At 35.2% G+C, this 25,502-nt stretch overlaps 1 protein-coding gene across 2 annotated transcripts in view; it reads left to right on the top strand.

Annotated features, from left to right (window-relative positions):
- LAMA2 (laminin subunit alpha 2) overlaps positions 1–25,502 on the top strand; it is a 606,210-nt gene that overhangs the window by 230,675 nt on the left and 350,033 nt on the right. For both annotated transcript variants that reach the window (XM_053222255.1, XM_053222254.1), the window contains exons 5-9: positions 7,710–7,889; positions 10,794–10,883; positions 12,247–12,364; positions 17,946–18,124; positions 24,073–24,172. In XM_053222255.1, the coding sequence (XP_053078230.1) occupies positions 7,710–7,889; positions 10,794–10,883; positions 12,247–12,364; positions 17,946–18,124; positions 24,073–24,172 (667 nt within the window). The remainder of the gene's footprint in view (positions 1–7,709; positions 7,890–10,793; positions 10,884–12,246; positions 12,365–17,945; positions 18,125–24,072; positions 24,173–25,502) is intronic.

Here is a 25,502-nt window from a genome sequence, read left to right as displayed (position 1 = left end):
GGTGGACCAGAGATAAAGCTTTGTAAGCATGTGTTTTAAGCCTTCATAGTACTTCATTTCCTGGATGCACAAATGAGCAATGATTGATTTAACAAAAGTAATCATTAAAATGCCAGCTATTAGTTGGAACAAATAACAAAATATGGGGAAAAGGAAACTGGAATGAGGACTTCAATAAAATGTGTTTGATATAACTAGAAAAAATGGACTGAAAAAAGGTTAAATTCATAGTATCGCATTTCCTCATTAAGGCCCTAAAGATTCTTGATAGGAAAATCTCCAGTATGAAATGTTTAGATATTTTATTAACTGGTGTTATAAATGATATATTATGTCACATTATTCTTTGTTTGGTGTATTTTTGTTACCCAGGCCTTAATTTTCATATATTCATAAATGTTCACATTTTTAAGTCTTTAAAAATAATGCATTGATTTGAAAGGGTTTAACAAATTGCAATAAAAATTTTTTTGATAAGGTAAGGAAGGTTATTTCTTAATAACTATTCAGTTAAATCTAACAAAACTAAACAGTCCATAAAGATGATTATATATTTTAGCAAAAAAACACTTCTTCTAGAAATAAGGCGCTATGTCACTGTCAATTAACCTTATTGATTGTTCTTGCCAGTCCATAGAGTTTAAGGAATCTGTTCTATAATTTTAATATAATTTATTGTTTTTTATGAACTCTTTTGTAAATAATAGTACTTCAAATTTATGGATTGGACACTGAGATAGCCAGAATACAATTTGCATAAAAAACTAACCAGGGACGTCTGGACGGTTCAGTTGGTTAAGCGTCTGACTTCAGCTCAGGCCATGTTCTCATGGCGTGTCAGTTCAAGCCCCATGTTGGGCTCTGTGCTGACAGCTCAGAGCCTGGAGCCTGCTTCGGATTTTGTGTCACCCTCTCGCTCTGCCCCTCCCCCCCTCTTGTGCTCTACCTTTCTCTCTCTCAAGAATAAATACACATTTTTTAAAAAATTAGAAAAGAAAAGAAAAATCTGAGCAATGGGAAAGGTCCACTTTGCTCTGCTGACAACATACAGTTGAGTAGATCTTAAGTTCACATACATGTCTCATGACTCAGAAAACATATTTATTAGTTCTTCCCAGCTGAGAATAGCCTGTTAAGTGAAACCTTGGTATAAAAGAGAATAAAGTTAACTAATGTTTAACCAATAAAAATAAATGCAGTAGACTTTGATTGAAGAAAATCATGAATCAAAGCTGTAATTTCCTAATTTTCTCAAAATCAACTTAACTCAAAATGCTTGGGTAGACCATGATACAGGGGATTACTGACTTTAATTTCATTTTGTGGAAATATTTGCACACTCAAAGATTTACTCATCTAATATTAAGAAAATTTCATTAGTTTATTACATTGCTTTTGAGGTAGAAAGCTAGTTGAATTTGTTAAATACTTAGGATTTACTTAAGTAGCATTTATTCAGAAATTTATACCTAACACTTACGTTTTGCTAGATGCTGTCCTACATGCTGGGGATTATTTCAGTTAAGTAAACAGATAAAAATTCCTGAACTCTTGTGATTTATGATCCAGAGAGGGGAGAGAAATAATCATTATGGTAAATAAGCAAATCATATTCATGTTATGGTAGAAGAAAAGTACTATGGACAACATTGAAGCAGGTAGCAAGAAGAGTAAATGCCAGGATGAAATTTGCACTGTAATTAGAGGGTCACCGAGAAGACCTCATCTAAGCAAGGTTGGAAAGAGATGAGAAAGTGAGCATTGCAGTATCTGGGAAGAGAACGTTCCAGGCAAGGGAACCCCAAGTACGAAGTTCCAAAGGCCAAATCCTATCTGGCATGTTCTAGCAAAGATGGCAGTCTAGCTAGAGTATTGTGAGTAGAGAAAGAGCAGGAAAGGAGTTCTTGAAGTTACTGTTTTCTTTGTCAGTGTTTTGAGGTACAAATGGCATTGGGATCATTTGAGTTCATTGTAAAGATTTTGGCTTTTACTGATGGTGAAATAGAAAGGCATTGGAAGGTTTTAAGTAAAATAATGACAGGAGTGGAGCTATGTTTTCAAAGGAATTTTTAGAGAGCTCCCTGAAACAGATGCAGAGCTCAAGAGAATATGCAAGATAGTTGTTGAAGCGCCAAGTGTAGAGGAGACTAAGAACTTTTGCTCCCATTCAGGAAATGACAACTTGGGTGCAGTCTGCTCACGTTGAATATGATTATGGCACGGGGCTTGCTCTGGGAATGGGCCTCTTTTGCTGTGGCTCACCCTCTTTCGGATAGTTGCTGGCCACTTTTCACTTCTTGCATATAATCTGTTGAAGAGGACTCTCTGCAGAAATTCCTGAAGATCATCTGGCCAACAGAAGTAAAGAAATCATGGACTAACATGCAGCATAGTAAGAGTAGGCTTTGGTGTACAGTATTTAAATTTTTTTAAACATTTATTTATTTTAGAGAGAGAGAGACAGACAGAGCATGAGCAGGGAAGGGGCAGAGAGAGAGGGAGACACAGAATCCGAAACGGGCTCCAGGCTCCTATCTGTCAGCACAGAGCCCGACGGGAGTCGGACACTCAAGCGACCAAGCCACCCAGGCGCCCCTGGTGTACAGTATTTTAAATCATTAATATTAAACTTGCGATTTTTGTTTTCAGAAGATACAAAGAATAAGTTCATGGACACATTTACTAAAAACTTGAAACAAGCATCACAAACAAATAAACAAATAGCTGCTATGGTTGCAAATACATTCTGCAGTGGTGACAGTGGTAGGAGCCAGCACTGCTGGGAAGTTCCTGCGGTGCCCGAGGGGGAGTCTACACCCAGAGGGCTTTAGGGGAGGTGGTGACAAGTGCTTGGGTGCTGGATAGATTTTGAGGGTAAAGCTAAGAAGATTGTAGACAAATTGGATGCCGGAACACAGAAAACAAAAGCAGTCAAGCGGGACTCCCAAGTTGTTGGTCCTGGGTAGCTGAAAAGCTGAAATTATTTAGTGAAGTTGGGAAGATTGAGGAATGAAGAGCAGGAGCTCAGTGTGAGATATAAGGTTGAGATACCTATTTGGGAGCCACATCAGTATATCCAGAAGGCAGTTGGATTCTGCATCCTGACCTTCAGAGTAGAGGTTAGGCCTGGAGATACAGGTGTGGGAGACATCAGTATAGATGGTATGTATGTACATATGCACGTAGGTATTTTTTGCCACGGGATGTGTTTTACTTTCATTAATCGTACGTATAATTATACATATATTATATAGAATTATTATATAATCCTACAATTAGAGATGGCATTTAAATTGGTGAGCTTTGATGGGATCATCACACGAGTAAGTGTGGATAGAAGAGCGGTGGCCAAAGACTGGGCACTGTACTACTCCAATATTAGAAAGTCGGGGGGAAGAGAAGGTAGGAAACGGTGAGGGAGATTGAGAAAGGTAGTGGGAGAGGTAGGAAGAAGACCAGGACAGTGTGGTGTCCAAAACATGGGAGTCATCAGTTGTTTTAAAAGCTGCAAACGGATCAAGTATGGTGAGGACTGACGAGTGATCATTTGGGGGTTTCTATTGAGCACCTGGAGCCAGAACCAGAGCCTTTGCTCTGTGCCAGAACACAGTGACAAATTATTGCTATATCTCCTTTTCCTAAGCTTCCTACAGCTTACCCCCTTCCTCCAAATATATGCCTTTTTTTTCCTCACAGGACAAAATAAAAGTGATTAGGCTCATTTTTCAAAGTTATTGAAATCTTATTCTCCCTCTCTAAAATATTATATTAAGCATGATTGGATTTAAGAGGTTCCCCCGAGTCTCAGCCACCCATTTATATACAGATTCTTTGACCACAGCTATAGATAGCTAATCTCATCCAGCACCTATGGATTTTATTGCTCTATCTCCTGGGATCACCTCACTCTCAAGTTGTACTTATTTCATTGGCACACTTACAGACTAGTAATAAAAATGGGATTTTAAGGGCACCTGGGTGGCACAGTCGGTTGAGTTTCCAACTCTTGATTTTGGCTCAGGTCATGATCCCAAGGTCATAGGATCAAGCCCTACATTGGGCTCTGTGTTGAGTGTGGAGCTTGCTTAAGATTCTCTCTCTCGCCATTTGCCCCCTCTCTCCTGCTTGCCCTCTCTCTCTCTCTCTCTCAAATAAAAAATACGAAAGAAAATGGGATTTTAAAATATATGAAGAGAGTACTACTCATTTCAAAGTTTCTGATAATTATTAATCATCTTTAACGATCATTCTCCCACCTATCCATTCAGTCAATAAACTTGTATCATTGGGGAACATATTAGGATTGTAGTTCTTCCAGAAATCTAAAACAACTGTAGTAATATAAATAGAAAAACATAATAATAAGGGACAAGTATCCATACTAGAATTGATTAATTGCTGCAAAAAAACTATTTTTAAGTTATATTCTAATCATAAAGGCAAAAACACTATCAAAGCACAGAGGTCTTATCCATCTGCAAAGGAGATGTGATTTAAAGAGTATGCTTACACTAATAACAGAATTAATTTAGATGGGTAGAGTATAATATTGATTTAGACATTTGGTCATAAACAAAGATATTTCTCATGGTTTTTTTTTTAATTTTTATTTATCTGTGCAAACTAATTTCAAAGAAGAGTATAATTTTAAAATCTAGAAAGCCGGCTGTTAATCAGGCTGATATTTTCAGTTGGAATGAATTCCTCTGACAGCATGAACATACACTCTCCAACATGTCTGTAATGGAAATCATTTCAGAAGATACCAGACTGCCACAGGCTTCCCACGGCCTCGCAGCAAGACAGCGGTGGTCTTAAGGACTGACACTTTTCATCTTTTTGAAGATAGACACCCTCCAGTTGTCGCCCCACAGGAGATCAGGAAGTATGCTAAGCTTTCCAGTGGACTTGGAATTACACAGCAAAGTGCCAGTGGAAATATCCTATCTAATATTATGATTTATTTTGAAGGAGAGTGGGAAAAAAATGATAGAAGGAAGCTGCACACAACATGGCCAAACAGCTGGCTGGTTTTATGTCCCAGAAACAGCTTGGGACTAACTATACTCACAAGATCTCTTGGCAGAGTGGCTTGATGAAAATACCGAAGCTGTGAGGAGAAATGTGCTTTTGCTGAATCCTTTATGTTGCTATCATATGGTTTATTAACCTAAATGAGAGCATGTGCACCATTTTTTTAAAGTTCCTGTATGTTTAAATGAGGAACTGACTGATTCCATATACAGTACAAATATGGTTCCCATAGCATTAACACCAAATAAAATTTAATAATTTTAATCCTGGACATGTGGTGATTTTCTCTTTTATTTCAAGGAGCACTTTTAGAAGCAATAAAAAGAGTTTGATAAGATACAAATTTAAGCATGAATTCAAGGGCACTGGTGATTTTTTGGATGCCAAAATCTCTAAGGGTAACTAATTTTCATTGCTTCATGTGTCTATTTATTCATTCTTTACACTTAATTGATAACATTCATAAGTCACACAGACAACTTAATTTTAAAACGTATTGCTGGCTCACCTGCTAGGTGCCAGAACTGTGGAATATACAGGACCTACTTAAATCTTTTAGAACTTCCTACATTAGAGGGAGAGTATTCAGTATTTTGAGATTCAGTGTTTTGGAAGATTTTGCATTCTATCAGCCTCAAATGTGTTGATTAAGTGAATTTATTCTCTACTAAGTATCGAAGGTAGACTCAAATAGCTAGGACATTTCATATTTTTCTCATGAGCCATTTTGAATTTATTCTTTGTGGCATCAGAATTAGTTTCTCATCCAGAGTTTGCTATATTTATTTTTCTAGTGATTCGGTAGTTTATTGGCAGTCAGTTTGTAAAAGCTCTCGGGGATTATCTAAATGCAGGATGTTAGGAATGGAAACATATCATTGCCTCCCCTGTCAAAAAACATAATTAACACACATGATTTATCATCTTGCAAAAGTGGATGAAAATTCCTGTGGGTGATCCCAAGTCACAGTTTCCCAGTGTTTGTACAGACTGTTGTGTTCTGGGACAACCCTCAGACCAGCACAGACTCTTCTCACATCCCAGTCTTCTTAGCCTCCTGTGTGTGTGTGTGTGTATGTGTGTGTGCGTGTGTGCGTGTGTGTGTGTGTGTGTGTGTGTGTGTATGTTTTCTGTCCAAAACCTATGAGTCAATTTCAAGTTTCTTGAATAATTTCTATTTGATTTATTGTATAGGGAATAATAATGCATTTACAAAGTACAGAAAACATGAAGTACTGTACTTCTTGAGTATATTGAGAGTTTCTTCATTTCTTTGTATGGTGCACATAATTCATTATATAGATATAGAACTTATTTAACCAGTTGTACATTATTGATGGTAATTAGATTGTTTGCAGTCTTTTGCTATTACAATAAAATGCCATATACATATATATATAATATATGTAGGATATTTTCCCATAAGTGGAATTTCTAGGTCAAAACTCTAGGCTTTTGTAGTGTTGATAGTTATTCCTGAATTCACCTTCATAGTGGTTTGTGCCATTTACACTCACACCTGTAAGTGTTTGAGGATGCCTGTATCTCTTTAGTCTTGCCATCAGAGAGTATTAAATGTATTTTTAGGTTCCAACAACATGAAAAAATGGGAAAAGTTTTTTGTTGTGTTTTAAATTAGCTGCTGTTATTATGAGTGAAGTTCATTGGCTTATCGAAAGCTTAACAGCCAGTAATATTTCCTTTTCTTGGAATAGTTCCTTACATCTTTTGGGTTTTTGTGTTAGTTGTTGATCTTTCATTCTTGCTGATTTACAGAAGCTCTTCAGATATTAGGGAAATCATTTTTTTTTTATCTGCAATAGGAGTACTTTTGGTTTTGTTAGTTTTCCCTCATTACAATTCTCTATCCCGAGATCCCTGTGAGAGAATGTGGGCTTTGTGCACCTTTAGAAGGTATTCTTTGCTAATTTCTCCAATTTTTATATGATTAGATTTTGTTTTTTCTGGTGTCAATTGTGCTAATTGTTTTCCTAAAAAATTTACTGTTCCATCCAGGTTTTAACGTATTTTCATAGAGTGTATTTTTCATAGGCTATGTTAAATCTTTGGTAATTTTTTCTCTGTCTGATCTATCAATTTCTAAAAAAAATTAAAAAACAACCTATTGAAATCTCTCACTGTGACTGTAGATTTGTCTAGTTTCCTTGTCATGTGTCGATTTTCACTGTATATATTTTAAGGCTGTATAATTAGATAGTTTCAATTTTAGAATTACTTTAAGTTCCTGATGGGTTCCTGTTTTATCCGATATTTTGTAACTTTTTTTAAAATCAAGTTTTCTGGTTTCCTACTATATACCAGATTCTGAAATAATTTTAGCACATAATAAGTTTCAGAAAAAAATGATCGACTTAAGATTTTATGGAAATCCTAGGAAAATCAAGTAGATGCCATGCCTTGGAACAAAAGAAAATGGGGAATCACAGTATATAGAGAACACTTAACATATAAACAAATGAATTGCTTATACAAGTATTAAAAGGTCCGTAAACTTCCTCAATTACTTTACTAGATTCCAGGGAGTAAACATGAACCTGTGTCTGCCTAATTGAGAGAAGTGAAGCTTAATTTTATTCTTCCGAGAAAAATCAGAAAAAGCCAGATATTTTATTTTTGGTAACTTTCCTTGTTAAATCATTTCCCATATTGTGTAGATACACATCTCTTTGATCAATGGGAGACCAAGTGCCGATGACCCTTCTCCTGAACTGCTGGAATTCACCTCCGCTCGCTATATTCGCCTGAGATTTCAGAGAATCCGCACCCTGAATGCCGACTTGATGATGTTTGCTCACAAAGACCCAAGAGAAATTGACCCGATTGTCACACGAAGAGTAAGTGATGAGGAATCGTATTGCAGCCTGTAAATGATATTTTTTACTGTTAATCAATTAATTTTTAAATAATTTAACAAGATATCTTTAATATTGATTTGTAGGAGTGGTTTGTTGCTAGACTAAAATTCAGCATAAACATCCTTGGTTCAAATCCAAACTCTGTCACTTATTAGATATGTAACATTTATCAAACTCTTAACATTTTTAACCTTTCATTTCCTCATTTGTAAAATGGAGATTATAATACCTAGTTCGTAATCTTATTTTCGAAGACTAAATTAGTTTTGTCACTTTAGGTATCTGTTCTACTATTATAATTGGCCCTGGGGAACTATTGTAGGAAGTGCAGTGGCTTTGAAACATTTTTGGCCACAACCCACACTAAGAATTAAATTTTATATCACAACTTAGTCCGCACACATGCACATGCACATACACATTACAATATATCTGACACTTCAATATGAATAGAATTAGCTGGTGGTATTATGGAAATGCAGATTCTGATTCAGTAGGTCTAGGGCAGAGTTGAGAAAGAATAATTCTAGCAAGTTCTTAGGTGATGTGAGTGTTGCTGTTCTGTGGACCATTTTGCCCATTCAAATAATTTAACTTTATGTTTCATTGAGTCACAAGCTATAGTTTAAAAAAAACACTACTGTAGGGGAAAACAGATTGTTTACACTGTTTTATTTTCTTTTATAAATAGAACATCAGAAAAAAAACAATAACAACAGAAATGACGGCATCCCTTTTAATAGCTCTTTGAAAACAGGAGCTCACAGAAAGGCTGTTTTCCAGTGTTAAGCTGGAATGTGTGGATTGTGACATACATGATTAGTCCAGATCCTATGAGTAATAATTGTGTTTCCTCCTACCTACTCCTCACCACATTCACTGGTTTATGTCGCACTCCTTATAGGTGGCTACACAACTAGGACATTATTACCAATTCAGCTCTAAGTCCATAAAGAAAATCCATGCTAACAGAATATCTACTATATGACTGGAGGTGAAGGTGGAAATAGGATTGTAGAGGGAAAGTAAGATGGTAAGACACACCACTTAGTTCTAGAATGATGCACTTAGTTCTAAAAGGCCTGACTATTGCCACAAGTTACAAATTGCTGAACTAGCACACTAAATATTGAACAGCAGCACTTTTCACAGTTCATGAATACCCCTTATATATATTTTCTTCTCATTACTTAACTTACACCTCACCACTCCATCATCACAGAAATAACTTTTAAAGTTTGATTATCCCCATACAACACATGTTGGATGTTTTAGTGCCCTGTACTTTCCAAACCTGAAACAATTTTCCCTTGCATAATATTGCAGCATATTGTAAATTATCTTATGCAGAAGTAATCATTATTTTTCTGCAACGTGTAGATTCTTTGCTTGTTTAAAAAATCATGTTTAATTATAATTTTGGCACGACTTGAAAATATACAGTGAGGAAGACTGAGTAATTCTGAAGTGAAATTTAATCTTTTCCGACAGTATATCTAACAGAGAAAAAAAATCAATGTAAATAAATATGTTCCTTTTATCATCTTTTGCAGAAGGCAGAGTGGGGGTTGGGAGGCACATCTATTATTTATAACTTCATTGTGCAAGAGCCTTTAAAATAGTGCAGTAAAATGCAACATATAAATAAGTCCTTTGAAAGCACTCAAGTTCAGTAAACACTACGTATAAATTTAAATATATAAAAATAGGATATTGAATTTCAGCTCTTCTTCATGACTCAAAAGTGAAGCACTATGCGTTTATATTTAAAAACAGATTTCTTAGTTTTAAAAGCATCTACAAAAGTACTGTATCAGCTTTCTGAGCAAATATCCCTGTTCATATCTGTATTATTAAGTGATGAAGTTAGTGAGAAGCAGACTTTTACATTACCTAAACTTCTAGCAAGTTTTATTTCAAGGTCAAGGTCTAGGTATATGAAGTAATAGAAGTAACAAAAATATTATAAAGGATACTCTATGTAAACAGCAAAACCAAAGAGAAAAAGAAAAAAAAGAAGTAAATGGAAAAATGGAATTTGTAGTTAGGGAACTCAGATTTGTGTTTACCTACTTATTCTTGCTGGGTTCTTTTAATGTGAATGATTGGAATAGTAGGACTATCTACCACTGAGATAGTTACCTAGATTCTATAAGATAATGTGAAATACTCTCACAGTTATGAAATGTTATATGCATATTAATTAAAAACTTTAAATAGTCTAGTAGTATAGTTATAAATTATCTTTAAAAACATAGACCTATATTAATTTCAGATAAGAAAGTGATCACATGGACGTTTTAACATAATAATGAAAAAAGCAAATGTTGCACTCATAGAAATTACTCCTTAAAGTTTGTTAAATCAATCCTGTACTTCATTACCTTCTATTTCATCTTAATGTGGTTAAGACATATTTTGTTCTGAGCATGATTTCCTCTAAGTATGTTGAGTTTCTTCAAATCCGTCAAGTAAAACAGTCCACATGTGACTAATGATCACCGAGTTTCCTATTATGGCAATAAAGGAGATTTTCCTTCACAAAACTACATAAACCCATTTTTATGAGGAATTATTGTACTTACCACCTCCCCCCCAACCCTGGCATAACAACTTGCTGTCAAATAATAAATACTCCAGCATAGACTTTGTACGTCTGTGGGAAAGAAATTTTAAAAATGGCCGCCAAACATACATGAGAGGCATTCTTTCTCTGGGCTATGATAACAGTTACTTGATACCTTTTGTGAGCCCTCTGTCCTTCTCTCTTGCTTCCAACGAAAGATAAAAGCAGAAAGTCAAGTTTTTAAGTGAATGTTCCCTTTTGTTACTTACACCTTGCAGTCAGCTTAACAGGATTTCTCCCTGGGTTGCTTTTTGCAGTATTACTACTCGGTCAAGGATATTTCGGTCGGAGGGATGTGCATCTGCTACGGTCATGCCAGGGCTTGTCCACTTGATCCAGTGACAAATGTATGTATATTTATAGGATGCTCAGCAAAATGAAACTCTCAACTGTAAAATGCTTCATGAGACACTTTGCCGACAGGGATGCTGTGAATGGGAGTCAGGTCCCCACTTAGGCGGTGTAACAGAGAGTCATGCCAGGGTGAAATAGAGCCGGCAGTTAGGATGATAGACTTTGAAGTCAGCCATCACAGTATCAAAAGACAGATTAGGTTTTTTTTCCCAAAAAGTCTCCAAAACTGGTCTATCTATTTTGAAACCTCTCTAGCTATGACAGCCTGCTGTATGATTTAGGTTTAAAGAACGCCTGCCATCATCAACCAGACCATTTCTTTTAAAGGTTTTCATCAAAAAAATTAATGGAAACATGAAAACTGTGCATGGAAGTAAATATGAATGGCCGTGGAACAGGGGGCTAAGGTGGGGCAGGAGCAATACAGAGAGGGATTGAAGAACGTATTCAAGAGTGTGATGGAACTGCCAGGTCAGAAAATGCTAGAATGCTCTTGGCTTGGATTTTTCATTAATGCCAATGTATTAAGTAAGTACAACCTCAAAAGATGAATGAACATCTATTTTTCTCAGTCATAAGCTGGCGAAATGCAAAATCATCTAGTATATATTATATGGAAGAAACATATAGAGTAGTAAGATCAGTGAACATAGTTACCCATGTATAGTTTTTTTTTTTCTTCTAAAACTGTAATACAAATGGTATTTCTCTCAAAGCTGGTTTTCTACTGCATCATAGTGTTACTTGCTAGGGAAGGTTCAAATGCCCTGGCATATTTTTCTGGCAAGGTTGTGGTACGGCTTTTCTGCAGGTGTGGGTGTTGTCGATCATGTGAACTGATGGGCAGTGTTTCCCAAGCTGTGTGAGCCCACAAGGCAGCCTTACAGGACCAGTTCCAATGATGAATTGAGACTGTACTCAGAACACACACAGGAAGGAGATTCAGTCCTGGGACATTAGATTTCTATGATGCCCTTTGATGCCTATGAACCTATTCTCCTCTTCCCACACCCCCCAAATGTTAACAGTACTTTGCATCCCAAACCAGAAAACCTGTAGATCTCAGGGATCATAGAAGGGGTTTTAGTCTTCAAGACCATTCTCAATTGGGCCTCTCTGCTCTCTTCTAAACCTGAGCCCAGTGATTCCAGTACTAGCCTGAACCTCCTTAGGCTGGTGTTGATCAAATATATCCACTCCCAAGTCTGGCACCTCTTTCCAGACTGACAGGAGTTTCACATTTTGGTACATGGTCTCAAAGTTTTCTTTTCTCTTCTTTCTATCTTTTGGGAAAAACCCTTCATTTATGGCTCTCAAAATTATTAAAATTATGCTTTGCCCCCAATTTCTGACCAGAAATCCCGCTGTGAATGTGAGCATAATACATGTGGGGATAGCTGTGATCAGTGCTGTCCAGGATTCCATCAGAAACCTTGGAGAGCTGGCACTTTTCTGACTAAAACTGAATGCGAAGGTATGTTCCTGAGAATTCAGCAATTTATGTGGTTCTTCCTTTTCTGGTATGCAGGTAATGTAAACATGTGGTGATTTTAGGTAAGTGCCTGTTTCCAGTTTAGATGTTTTATCTAGGGCAATAGCTGGTAGGCTCCTTTACCCTGCTGTTTTAGTTCCTCAGTTTTTGTTTGTTTGTTTTTTTTTAATTTGATGAAACTTACCAAATGCCTATGACTTTACCACTGTGTGGACATAATGAGAAATAGATAAAAGCATAGTAAAAGCATAGTGTACACTTACCATCATCAGGATAGATCTCTAGCTTATCCACACACATATACATACCCCTCCATGATTGACCTTGAACAATGTGGAGGTTAGGAAGCTGACACCCCACACAAACAAAAATTGTTGTATAACTGAATCTCCAGAAACTTAATCATGAATAGCCTACTTGATAAGAAACCTTACCAATAACACAATTAACACATATTTGGTATGGTATATGTATTATATACTCCATTCTTACAATATTATCTAACCTGTTCTTAATTTTTTTTTTATTTCTAGGCTATATGGCTCATTTGTGAATATTTTCAAATTGTCACAAATTTCCAAAAAAAAAATTCCAATATATTTAACTGAAAAAAATACACATATAAGTAGACCCGTGCAGTTCAAATCCATATTGTTCAAGGGTCAACTATGTACACACACACACACACACATACATACAAAAATACACATACACACACGCAAACACACACACACACACACACACACTCCTCAAAATGCAAATAAGCAGTCAGCAAAACCTACAGTCTATGGGGACTAGTTTTCTAAATGTGTTTATATGTTTACAAAATGATTCTGGAACCAGTATAGCTCCAGCTTTTTCTGCCTTCTTCCTTTGTAGCTCCCCGCCCTAGTAAATAGCTTTTGAATACCAATCATCTAGTAAATGGAGAAAAACCAAAGGGGAGAGATTATACCTTACTGGTTAGACCTATATTATTACCTAAAAAACAAAACAAAACAAAACGAAACCACTCTGGTTCATTAGTTACACCTCTTAAAGTGTGATATTTGGGTGCAGTAGCTGGGAAGAATATGAGAATAAAAGGTAACAGAGAAGACAAGGAAACAAATTCATAGAAATAGAATATTTATTTTAATAGTAATAATAAATATTTTAAATGTATGGGTTCTCATTAGTAACAGTATAAAATACTAGAATTAGAAATGGCACCAGTGATAATCATTAGCATAAACTATGCTGTAGCAATTATGGGACAGTGACAACCAAGAAAAAAGCCAGTAATGAAAAATAGTAAAACTGGCTGTGCAAACATGTGTCAACAAATATTCATTAATACTTTAATATTATCATTTTTGAAGGTAACCCGTATGTCTAGGTTTTATTCAGAAGGGAAATACCCAAGAACTGTAACACATGACTTTTAGCCTAATACTGCCAACTGGCCCGTGACAGTGATGCTAGAGAAACCTGTGTTTCTGGAAATCTGCACAGGCCAAGATGGGACCTAAAAACAAAGACTTGTGCTGAGCTATAAATCTAAACCATCCATGAAGCCCAATTCAATTGAATTCAAATATTAATATCTTAGTGAGCCCTAACCACGTTTTCAGTTCCATAGGTATACAACGCCCCCCTAACAGGCTTGGTAGACCTTTAAGCTAACACCAACTTTGTATTTTTATAGAAAAAAAAAAAACTTTACCATAATGTATCATGTATCAGACATAGTAGGTCCTTAAAACTATTGAATCATAGTAAACTTTAATCATAAAATTCCCTAACCATAAAATTTTAAGATTCTGCATATACTATCCATGTCTTGAGTCCCTCCATTTTCTGTACTCGCCTTTTTTTGCATTTTGATTTGTGTCGCCCTGCTTGTGAAGATATTTTGGTTTAGAAATCACCCATCTTTACTGAATTATATCTGCAGAAATGTGCCACCACCACCCACTGTGGTAAAAGGGGCATCCTGTGGCCCAGCCATTGTTTACTTCATGTATCCCCTCCCCCATTCCTTGACAGTCCCTCGGATTCTCCACATCTTCTCCCGATGAGAGCGGACATTCATCCCTAAGAGTGAATTTAAGTGAAATACCACTCATAGTCTCAAACTTCTTTAAATTTAATCATGTTCCTCTTCTGTTGGTGGAATAAAAGCAATCACAAGAAAGGGTAGCACGGGAGAGGGATTCTTCCTGTTGCCCCTGACATTCTCTGGCACAGTTATAACTACATAATGTTAGATGGTTCTGTAAAATCCTTTACCCCTCCCCACTTGTGTATATATGTTTAAACAAGAAAACAAAAAGTGTAGCTTAAATTTGGTAGCAGCAGGGATGGACAAAGCAACACAAAAGCAGATTGCCGCTTGTTACATTTTTTAAATAGTGGCTGTCTGAAACAATAACCTTTTTCTTGTGGGACAGATGGGAGGTGGTATTTCCAAGCTTAAAAGAATGTTTCTCTTTTTTCCCCACAAATTAACAATAGGAGTCCAAATCACAAAACCTCGCATAGATACTGTGTTTTTGGTAATATGTGCGTTCCTAAAAGCTGGTATGAAAAATTTTCTTTTCAAAGTTGAACCGTGCTCCAATCACCTTAATATGCAGAAAAATCCTTCGGTAACATGACAAATCCTTCTAAAAGATGAATAATTACCTACTAATTCATTTGAGTTTGATTTGGATTTTCATCAATCTGGCTCATTTGAAGCAGGATATATCTTTAGAGAGCAAAGAATATTTCTTCCATTGCTAACCCTGAGCTAAAGACTGTTTCCATCACGTGTCTTTGACGTTCTGTGAAATAGCAAACTGCTGATGGCAGAGTGAAAAATTGCTCTTTATGAGTAGGTACTATCCGCATTCTCTGAGGCTATAAATGGGGAGCTGCACTGGTGGGGGGCCATTTAAACAGCAACCAGGGCTGTAGGCAGAGGGCCCTTGCTGCATGGCATGTGAAAAGCAGGACTCCCAAACATCAGTGTTTTACCTACACTGGCTCATGTTTATAAATGCTAAATCTAAATGACGTGAGAATGGATTTACATTCCTCCATATTTCCCTCTACTTACACTGGAAGCAGAATCTTGACCGTTTCTTCCAATATATTGTTACAACAGGATTTGTAAGAATTCTTGTGTATTGTCTGAAAGATATAAAACTGCTTATAATGCCTAGTGATTTATATTTATGACTATAGGTTCCCTATAATAAAGTTTGAAAACTTTCCACCAGTATGGCAAGAAAACTCTGTTCTAAATCAAGAGTCAACAGACTGGGGAAGGTATTTGCTACAAACATGAAAAGGATATAATATTCTTACCATATTAAGACAGCTTCTATAGAATAAGAAAGAAGAAAATTCAATACAGCGGTTAAAAATGGGCAAAGATTAGAACAGGGATTCCTCAGGAAAAGAAAAGACTTATAACCCTACAGAGGTTATCCCACTTATTCATAATTAAAGAAGTACCAATTAAAACAATGAAAATACTCTTTTTAACTCATCAAAGTGTTCATTTATTCGCTCAACAAATACTCAAATGTTTGCTATGTCCAGGAACTGATCTAAGAGGGTTGATTGTACGTAGTGTTGGTAAGGCTATGGTTAAACAGTTTATCATGTATGTTGAACAGAGAGTAATTTGGCAGCATTTTTGGAGGGACATTTTTCAAGTTAATTGAAGTTAAAATTGGCCTAGAAATGATACTTGTAGGCACTTAGTCTATAGATGTAGTCTATGGCTCAGGCATTCCAACAGGTGTTTTGCTTTATCACAACAACCCTAAGAGGGAAGCACTAAAATAACACCAAGATTTCAATTTTCTCTTCAGAGTCACTCAACTGGCAAATGGGAAGCAGTCTGACACAGAACCCCCCACTTCTCCCTGACTTCTTTGTTCTCCCAGGATGTACTCAGTGTTACTTATCACAGAGAAATCTGGAAACAGTGTAACTGCCCATTAATAGGGATCTGATAAGCATCCCATTCAAGAAGTATCCTGTGCAGCCTTGGGGAAACATGCTAATAGAGAAAGAGCTATGGTATTTAGTGTTAGTAAAATTTGGAAATAGTTCAGAACAGTATATAAATGTTTCCCGTGTGGAAAAAAAAATAAAGGATTGAGTTATGTGCCCCACACATGAGCCTGCATACACACATATACTGCCCCCCCCCCATCCCACCAAACACACATATATGTGGAAATCCATGCAGGAACACCAAAGAAATTCAGGATCTGAGGAAGGAGATTCTGCATAAGATATCTTTTTCCCTAGTTCACATCCTAAAATAAATTTTACCCATCTTATAAAGCCTTACCCAGTCTTTCTGAGGGAGCAATTTTTTCACGTTTCTGAACTCCTATGCTGAAGATGAGGAGGATCAAAGGGAGGGGGGTGGGCAGGAAAATCAATTAAGAACTTATTTACAAGGCATTATGCTAATGATTCGACAGGCATTTTCTCACTTAATGCTTTTAAATATCCCTGTCTGGTATTTACTATTGACCTCTCTGTGTTTATGGAAACTGAGCCATTGTGAAATTAAGAAGTTCCCTACATTACATGAGTACTAAGTACTAGAGATCCAAGACTGGTGCAAGACCGTGTGATCTCAGCCACTAAGCAAACCAGCTCACATTTAGTCCTGATTACTTGGCACTTACCATATACTTTATATCTCTTATCAGATATAAGAAAAGGATTTGTGCCAGTGGTTAGCCCTGTGAACTTGGAGCCTGACTTCAGAGTGGGGTTAACAGGACTGATTGGGTTACCTTTTTTTTTTTTTTAAGATTTTATTTTTAAGTAATCTCCACACCCAATGCAGGGCTCAAACTCCCAACCACCAGATCAAGAGTCACGTGGTCTACCAGGCACCCCTGATTTGGTTACCTTTTATAATTATTTCACTTCTCTTTGTCTCAGTTCCTAATAAATGAAAAGTGGTTAATATAAGTCCCTAACTCATAAAGCTATTTTGAGAATTAAAATCAGTGGTAATAAATATAAGACACTTAGAACAGAACATAGCATATAAAACCCCCAAGTTTTAGGTATTATTAGAAGTACAAAAAAGGAACAATAGGAGTCCTAAGTGCCCTTTTTTACCCATAGGATCTAGCACCTGGAGATTCACATATAATAATTAACCAGTACAGATTACCTGGATATTAACAATTCACTACCACAGTTCAATAATTCATTGTTTAACATAATAGGAAATTGTGGGTTTAACCATATGAAATTTTAGTTTTGTAAGATACAGTCAGTCAAATATTGGCAGTTTCATATGATTCAGCTTAATTTATATGTTTTAGTTATTTCATGTTCCATTAAAATGTGAATTTATTAATATATTCAGTAAATCCAAAAACTTTCTACATACTTTTGTACTGATGATAGATAGATAGATAGATAGATAGACACATATATACACACGATATAATTTCTCATTGAGAATAAAAATCTATTATGTAACGGCAAATGATTTTTGAATACATCTGAAACCTGAAATTAATGTTTATAAATTTATTTTTCTCTAATGCAGCATGCAATTGTCATGGGAAAGCTGAAGAATGCTATTATGATGAAAATGTTGCCAGAAGAAATCTGAGTTTAAATATACATGGAAAGTACATTGGAGGGGGTGTGTGCGTGAATTGTACCCAAAATACTGCTGGTATAAACTGTGAGACATGCATTGATGGCTTCTTCAGACCCAAAGGGGTAAAGCACACTTTTTCTTTCATGAAGTGTTATTTCTGGCTTTTTCATACAGAGGTGTATCATACAGAAAAATAATTTTGAAAACTTCTTTGAACAGTTGGACTGCAAGTTCTAAGAGGTGACTAGGAATGTGTCAAAAGGGAAACCATGATATAAAACATTTCCATCTTTCTGGAAAGTTCCATTGTACCCCATTCCAGTCAATCCTCACTCCTTGGCAAACTCTGTTTTGATTTTTAAAACATAATTGAGTTTTGCCTCGTAGTGAATTTCATAATTTGAAATAAACTACATACTATTTTGTGTTCCTTCTTTCCCTCAGTATAACATTTAAAGACTTATCTGTAGTGTGTGTGCATCGATAGTTCTTTTTTAGAAAAAAATCACTGACTCTGATGAGTATTTTTTTGCATGAATGTACTGCAATTTTTAATCCATTCCGTTTGTGGCTCTTAGTGTCATTTTCAGTTTTTGGCTAGCCCCTACAAAACGCTGCTTAAAGGAAATAAAACCTATTCACAGAAAGACATATTTTATGTAAGTCTTTTTGGGTCCTGTTTGATTTACCTTGCTTGCATAAACATTTAGGACTAGAATACTTGCTTTAGAGGATATTTTTAGGTTTGATTTTGTAAGAAACTGCTAACATTTTACCAAATTAGTAACAGTATTTTACATGGTCACCAAAAATGTCTGTGAGCTCTAGTTATTCTATATCATCTCTAATATTTGGTGTTGACTATCTTTATGAAGTAGCTATTCTAGTGGACACAGTGAGTGTGGCAAGTAGGTATTTGGCAATCACTAAATCATTCCCATTGATGCTTTGTGCTATCACAGATCTTCTCTTACGAATTTACAGCAGATCCTATTTTGTATTTAATTTTCAGATTAAGTGCTTATTGGCTATTCCTAGATTTTCTGTTACGAAGTATTCCTTTAAGCCAAGATATGTTTGTTTTTGTTTTTGTTTTTTAATTCTAGAAACTTTACAATTTTAGCTTTTAGATCTATGGCCCATCTCAAGCAAATATTTGAGTGTGACATAAAATAATGATTGGGATCTACATGGTTAAACTGTTGTTTCAGAACCTTTATTTTTAAAAAAAAATTTTTTTTAACGTTTATTTATTTTTGAGACAGAGAGAGACAGAGCATGAACGGGGGAGGGGCAGAGAGAGAGGGAGACACAGAATCTGAAACAGGCCCCAGGCTCTGAGCTGTCAGCCCAGAGCCCGACGCGGGGCTCAAACTCACGGACCGCGAGATCGTGACCTGGCTGAAGTCGGACGCTTAACCGACTGCGCCACCCAGGCGCCCCTCAGAACCTTTATTTTTAAACTTCTTTTTCTCCTTTAAATTGCTTTGAGACATTTGTTGCAAATCATGTGGTTTGATCATGTGAATAAATTACTGTGGGTCAATTTCTAGAGCTCTAGTTCTGTCTCATGAATTTATATGTCCATCCTGGTGTTAATAGCACACTATCTCAATTACTTTAGCTTTAATGAATCTAGAAATCAGAAATGTACATACACCAACTTTATTCTTCCTTTTGAGGATTGTTTTGGACATAATAGTTTCTATATATTCCCGTAAAATTTTTTCCCCATACAATTTTAGAATGAACCTGTCAATACAGAAATGTTAGCTGGGATTGTTGTATAGAATGTAAATACAAATATGGAAGAACTAACAGTAACAATATTGAGTCTTGTAATCAATGAATATAGTATATCTTTTGACTTGTTAAAATGTTTTAAAATTATTCACAGCAGTGTTTACAGTATAGAGAACTTGGATGTATTTTGTTAAATCTCAGTATATTTATGTATTATTATAAAAATAATTATAAAATTATTGAATGTTATTAGCAAGATTTTCAAATATTGGTTTATATCTTATATCTAAGTTTCCTTTATTAGTCTGGTAGTTTAAACCAGATTATTTAAAAGTATACACATAAACAATCATGTTTATGTATATAAATCTCTCCCTTCTTTTGCAATCTTTATGTCAGTGTGTATATTGTGTCTTTAATTCTCTGAATTCAAGGCATTTTCTTTATATTCGCATTTTAGTAGTTAGTTCATGTATTGGCAAACTGTGGACCCTAGATTAAATTTGGCCCATGGACAATTTTTCCATGTCCTACAAGCAAAGAATGTTTTTTACATTTCAAATGTTTGTTAGGGGGTGACTGGGTGGCTCAGTAGGTTAAGGATCTGTCTCTTAATTTCAGCTCAGGTCATGATCTCAAGGAGCGTGAGTTTGAGCCCCATGTTAGTCTCTACACTGACAGTAGAGAACCTGCTTAGGATTCTCTCTTTCCCTCTCTCTCTGCCCCTTCCCTGTTCGTACACACTCACTCTCTCAAATAAATAAACATTTTTATAAAATAAATGTTTGTTAAAAGAAGGGGAAGGTGGGGTGAAAAAAGGAAGAGAAGGAGAAGGAAAGAAGGGTTTTTGAAAAAGGAGAAGATGAAAAAGAACAAGATTAAGAAAAAGAATAACAAGAATAAGATGTGTAAGAACTAGAAGGAAGAAGGGAGAAGGAGGAGGCAGAGAAGGAGAATGAAAAGAAACAGAGACCTCTATTTGAGCTCTACTATCTCTTTTCCTTTTGAAACTCCAACTACAATACACATCAGGTTCCCTGACTGTGTCCCATATGTTACTGAGGCTGTGCTAATGAAACAAACAAACAATTCCTTTCTTCATCCTTCAGATTGAATAATTTCTATTTATTTGTACTACTTTACCCCCTGACATCACTAATCTATTGTTAAGTAAACCTGGTTAATTTTTCATTGAGATATTTCACTTCTCCGCTTTCTATCTTATTTTTTTATAGTTTCCATTTCTCTGCTGAAATATTCCATGCTTCACTTATTTATGAACATTATTTCCTTTATGTTCTTGGCCATATATACAGTACCTATATAAGTCCTTCCAAACTAATTTCAATACCTCACAATCTGCTTTTATTGACTGCTTTTTTTCTTGAAAAAACTTTCTTCTTTCTTCTCTTTCTTCTTATGTCTAGGGATTTATGATTTGCACAAGACATTTTGGATGATACAATGTAGAGACATGATTCTATTATCTTCCTCTGAAGATTTCTGAATTTGGTTCTAATTGGTAGTAAACACACTGACTGGTTGCTAAGAAATTGTAGAGATTTACTTTTACACCGTGATATGGCAGATGAACCGAAAGCTCAAGGTGGTTATCTAATCTTCCTAACCTGGTTGACAACTCCAATGTCTGTTTCCTTTATGGTATGCAGACCTAAAAACTCATGCACATCATTGAGCTTTCCAGCGGTTACTTTCCGCTGGACTTGTTGGAGTCTCTTGAATGGATGTATGATTAAGGGATCACTTAAGCCTTTGAGGAGTGTTGTTGGAGTCTCCTGAATGGATGTATGAGTAAGGGATCACTTAAGCCTTTGAGGAATGTTGGTATGCAGATTTTGCTCCCCATCTCTGAGCATAGATCTCAGCTAATATGTTTTTTTTTCTTTCAAACCTCAAATTCTTCCAAGTTCTGCCTGCTTTTGATTAATTTCCCAGGACCTCAAATATTTTACTTTTACATTTTGTCTGGAATTAATATTTGTTATCTGAGAATACATTGGACCACACAAGACAGTCTGCCGTTATCCACTGTGGAAACTTCAAGGTTTTTGTTTTTGTTTTGTTTTTTTAATATGAAATATAATTTATTGTCAAATTGCTTTCCATACAACACCCAGTGCTCATCCCAGCAGGTGTCCTCCTTGATGCCCATCACCCACTTTCCCCTCTCCCCCAGCTTCAAGTTTTTATTACAAGTTAGTTAAGTGAATCTGAGCCTAGATTATGGTATTTTAATACTTATAAAAATACTTATGCTACTGCATATGTTAAAAAACTCCATTCTCTAAAAAGCCTAATATTTGGGTAGAAGTCTATTTGTCTTTTATAAAGATATAGGACACAGGTTTTTGGTTTTATTTTTTTTTTTTGCATGGGTTTTACAGCTAAATAACATCTCTACAATTTTTTAAAAATGATTGTCCTAAAATCTCATTTAAGGTTTATTTACTAAATACACATATTTAATAGTTAAATATAATGTAATGTTTACTTAGATAACTAATTAGTAATCTGAATTATTACTGTAATTAAATTAAAAATCACGTGTAAAGTAGATATATTTACAGAATCTCATATGTTGGTAGGATTCCTTGTCAGCAATCGGATTCAAGCAGATTTCTCCAATTACCACAAAGAGTGATAATAAATTAGGAGTCTTTTATTTACTCAAGTTCATCATTAAAATCATAAACCACATTTATAACAGCCAAGATCTTATTCAAAAGAAATTTTTTGTCCACAGAGGGTTTTTGTTTTTGTTTTATATTTTGTTTTCATGTCTTAGTGTTTTGTTTTGTTTTGTTTTCCTTGGGAAAAAGCCCTTCTCCCAAGTCTACTCTAGAATTTCTACTCATACTTCAAGCTTCAGTCTAAATGTCACTTCTGTGAAACGTTGTTGACTTCTTTGTGTTATTGCTCCCTCCTCTTTTGTGCCACAATGCTCTGTATGTCTATTTTATCACTTGGCACCTTGTATTTAATCAGTGTCTTCCAAGCCTGTTATTCTTGTAAGCTTATTTAAGACAAAGACCTGGCCTTACCTATCTGTGCTTTGCATAGTGCTTACTTCATAATGGGGAATAAATAAATGTGTCCTAAATGATTGATATTTTATCTGGCATGTAAATAACTCTCTAGTTATGACACTTTGATTTATATTAGTAAACAAGTTTACATTTATAAATGAAGCATAGATATATACATATGTAAATGCTATATTTTATGGGTGAAATATATACACCTATATGAATAGACCTATAATATATATAGTGAGACACATATACACAGAGCGCATGTGCACAGTATTTCAGTATATATACCATAGGCAAATAATTGTTATTTTATTCTTTATCCTATTGCATCTGGAGAATAAATGCTGTAATTAGAGCATATTATCACAGTCTAGGTTTGTTTAATTAAAATATTTTAGCATTAAAACTAGTTGTATTGAATATTTAACATATCTGAGGAATCTTATGAGATCCTTTATATGTTATTCTTTTTAATTTTAGTTTAATAACATCACTATAGTTGCTATTGTTATCCTCCTATCACAAGAAGCAAATAAGTTGCAAGAGGCCACATAGCCGGTAGAGCCACACTGAGATATGAACTCACATTTCTCAATTGTGGAGGAAAAGAAATTGTTTCCCTTGTGGCTATGCTGCCTCTCCGGGAAACCAAATGTTTAATTTGAGTACTTAATATTGTCCTTTTTGTCAGCACCAAATATACATTTCTATTTAATCATATCATGATCAACATGATAAAATTTCCTAAAAAATAAATTTGAGGTGAAATTACTAATTATGAAGTATGTTGTAAGAAAAAAACCCACAAGAAAAAACCCAGAACAAACAAACAAAAAAATCTATCAGAAGGATTTTATTGCAGAATGTATATTAGAGACCATCAGGCAAATACTGTTATTTTTGTTTGTTATAATAATGATACTGGGATTGCGAAAGAGATGCAGACTGAAATCTATGGGAATTAAAAGACTATCTGCAATTTTCTTTAAAAACTTCAGCAAAGAATGAAAACGAACTCCTATGGCAAAATCTTGATAATTGCTGAGTTTAGGATATGGATGTTTATTGTACTTCTTTTTACTTTTGTGTATCCATTTAGAAAAAAGGGATTTTAAAAATTGCAAACATATATTAAAGATGATTTCTTATGTATTTTCTCAATATAATTTATTACTATGTATTATTAAATTTATTTTGTCCTTAAAATTTGCTGAATTGAAAACTATTGGTGTTTTTATTACACATGATTAAGAGGCTTTTAATATTCTTCTTAGGTGTCTCCTAATTATCCACGACCATGCCAGCCATGCCATTGTGATCCAATTGGTTCCTTAAATGATGTCTGCGTGAAGGATGAAAAACATGCTCGGCGAGGTGAGATAGATCTCAGGGCCATTTTGATAAAAGGGCAACCATAAGCCAGATATGATAATTTTTAGGGTAACATTTTGCAATAAATTTTATGTGCTTAATAATTTTGTTCTTGGGGCACTTAGGTGGCTCAGTTGGTTAAGTGTCTGACTCTTGATTTCATTTCAGCTCAAGTCATGATCTCATTGTTTGTGAGTTCAAGCCTGTGTTGGGCTCTGTGCTGATAGCATGGAGCCTTCTTGGTATTCTCTGTTTCCCTCTTTCTCTGACGCACCCCCACTCGCAATCTCTCTTTCTCTCTCTCTTTCTCAAAAATAAATAAACATTTAAAAAGTAATAATAATAATTTTATTCTCGTATCTATCAGTGTTCTCTCCAGGAAACATTTTTTTTTAATTTATCTCAATCATTCTTTTCCTGTAAACTGATTATAATTAATTACAATGCTTTAAAAGAAAAAAGTTGAATAATTTATTTTGCATTATATACATATATATGCGTTCATATATACATATTTACATGCCTAGGCATATATATCTTCTGGTCAATCAGAAATCTGTGATATATGTAATTTTTAAATGTTGTTTATTGAATTGGTCTGTAGTTTCCATGGTTTTTAGCGTAAAATGACAGCATTTGCTGAGGGATGTGTGTGCTGCAATGGGAGGAGAGAACAGACAGCACATCCTGAGATGTAGTCAATAGTATAGAAAGCAAAGCTAAAAATAGGCAGTAGTCATGAGCTAAAGAAGGGAAAGAGGCTGACCCGAATTTAAGCCAAATGCTTTCGTTGAGGATTGAAATCCATGATGAACTCCAAACACTGAAGAATCAAATGTCAAAATAAGTCCTTAATGTGAAATGTTTAGCAGCTATTTCCAAGAGAGTTGTTTGCCAAAGTTTAGTAGAACATTAGGAAATATCTGAAACACTTTCTTTATATTCTTAAGAATGGATTCTTCTCTTCTTAGGAAAGACTAAAATAAATTATGGCTACAATATAGGTCCCTCCCCCCCTCCCTGACATTGGGTTTCAAGTTCAAAGATTGGCAATGTTTCTTTGGCACAGTTTAGATTACCTGCTCTCTTTAGAAAACTGTAGGATTATCAGTGTAAGCCCTACAGTCTTAAAAGATTAAAATACTGATTATTTAAAATCTCAAATGGTGAGCTATTGAGGTCATTTTTCATTTTATGGCCCCTTATATTTGTAGTAACAACTAAATTATGTTATTTTCAGTAATATCATTTAGCTTTTTTCTACACTTTTTAAAGAAGTATATTATTTGTGGAGAAGTGATAAAAATAGAAAAGTAGAAAAATAAGCGTACAA

The sequence above is a fragment of the Acinonyx jubatus genome, chromosome B2, assembly GCF_027475565.1.
Source record: "Acinonyx jubatus isolate Ajub_Pintada_27869175 chromosome B2, VMU_Ajub_asm_v1.0, whole genome shotgun sequence".
Lineage (NCBI taxonomy): Eukaryota > Metazoa > Chordata > Mammalia > Carnivora > Felidae > Acinonyx > Acinonyx jubatus.
The sequence above is the reverse complement of the archived record's forward strand: the minus strand, read 5'-3'. Positions and strand labels throughout refer to the sequence as shown.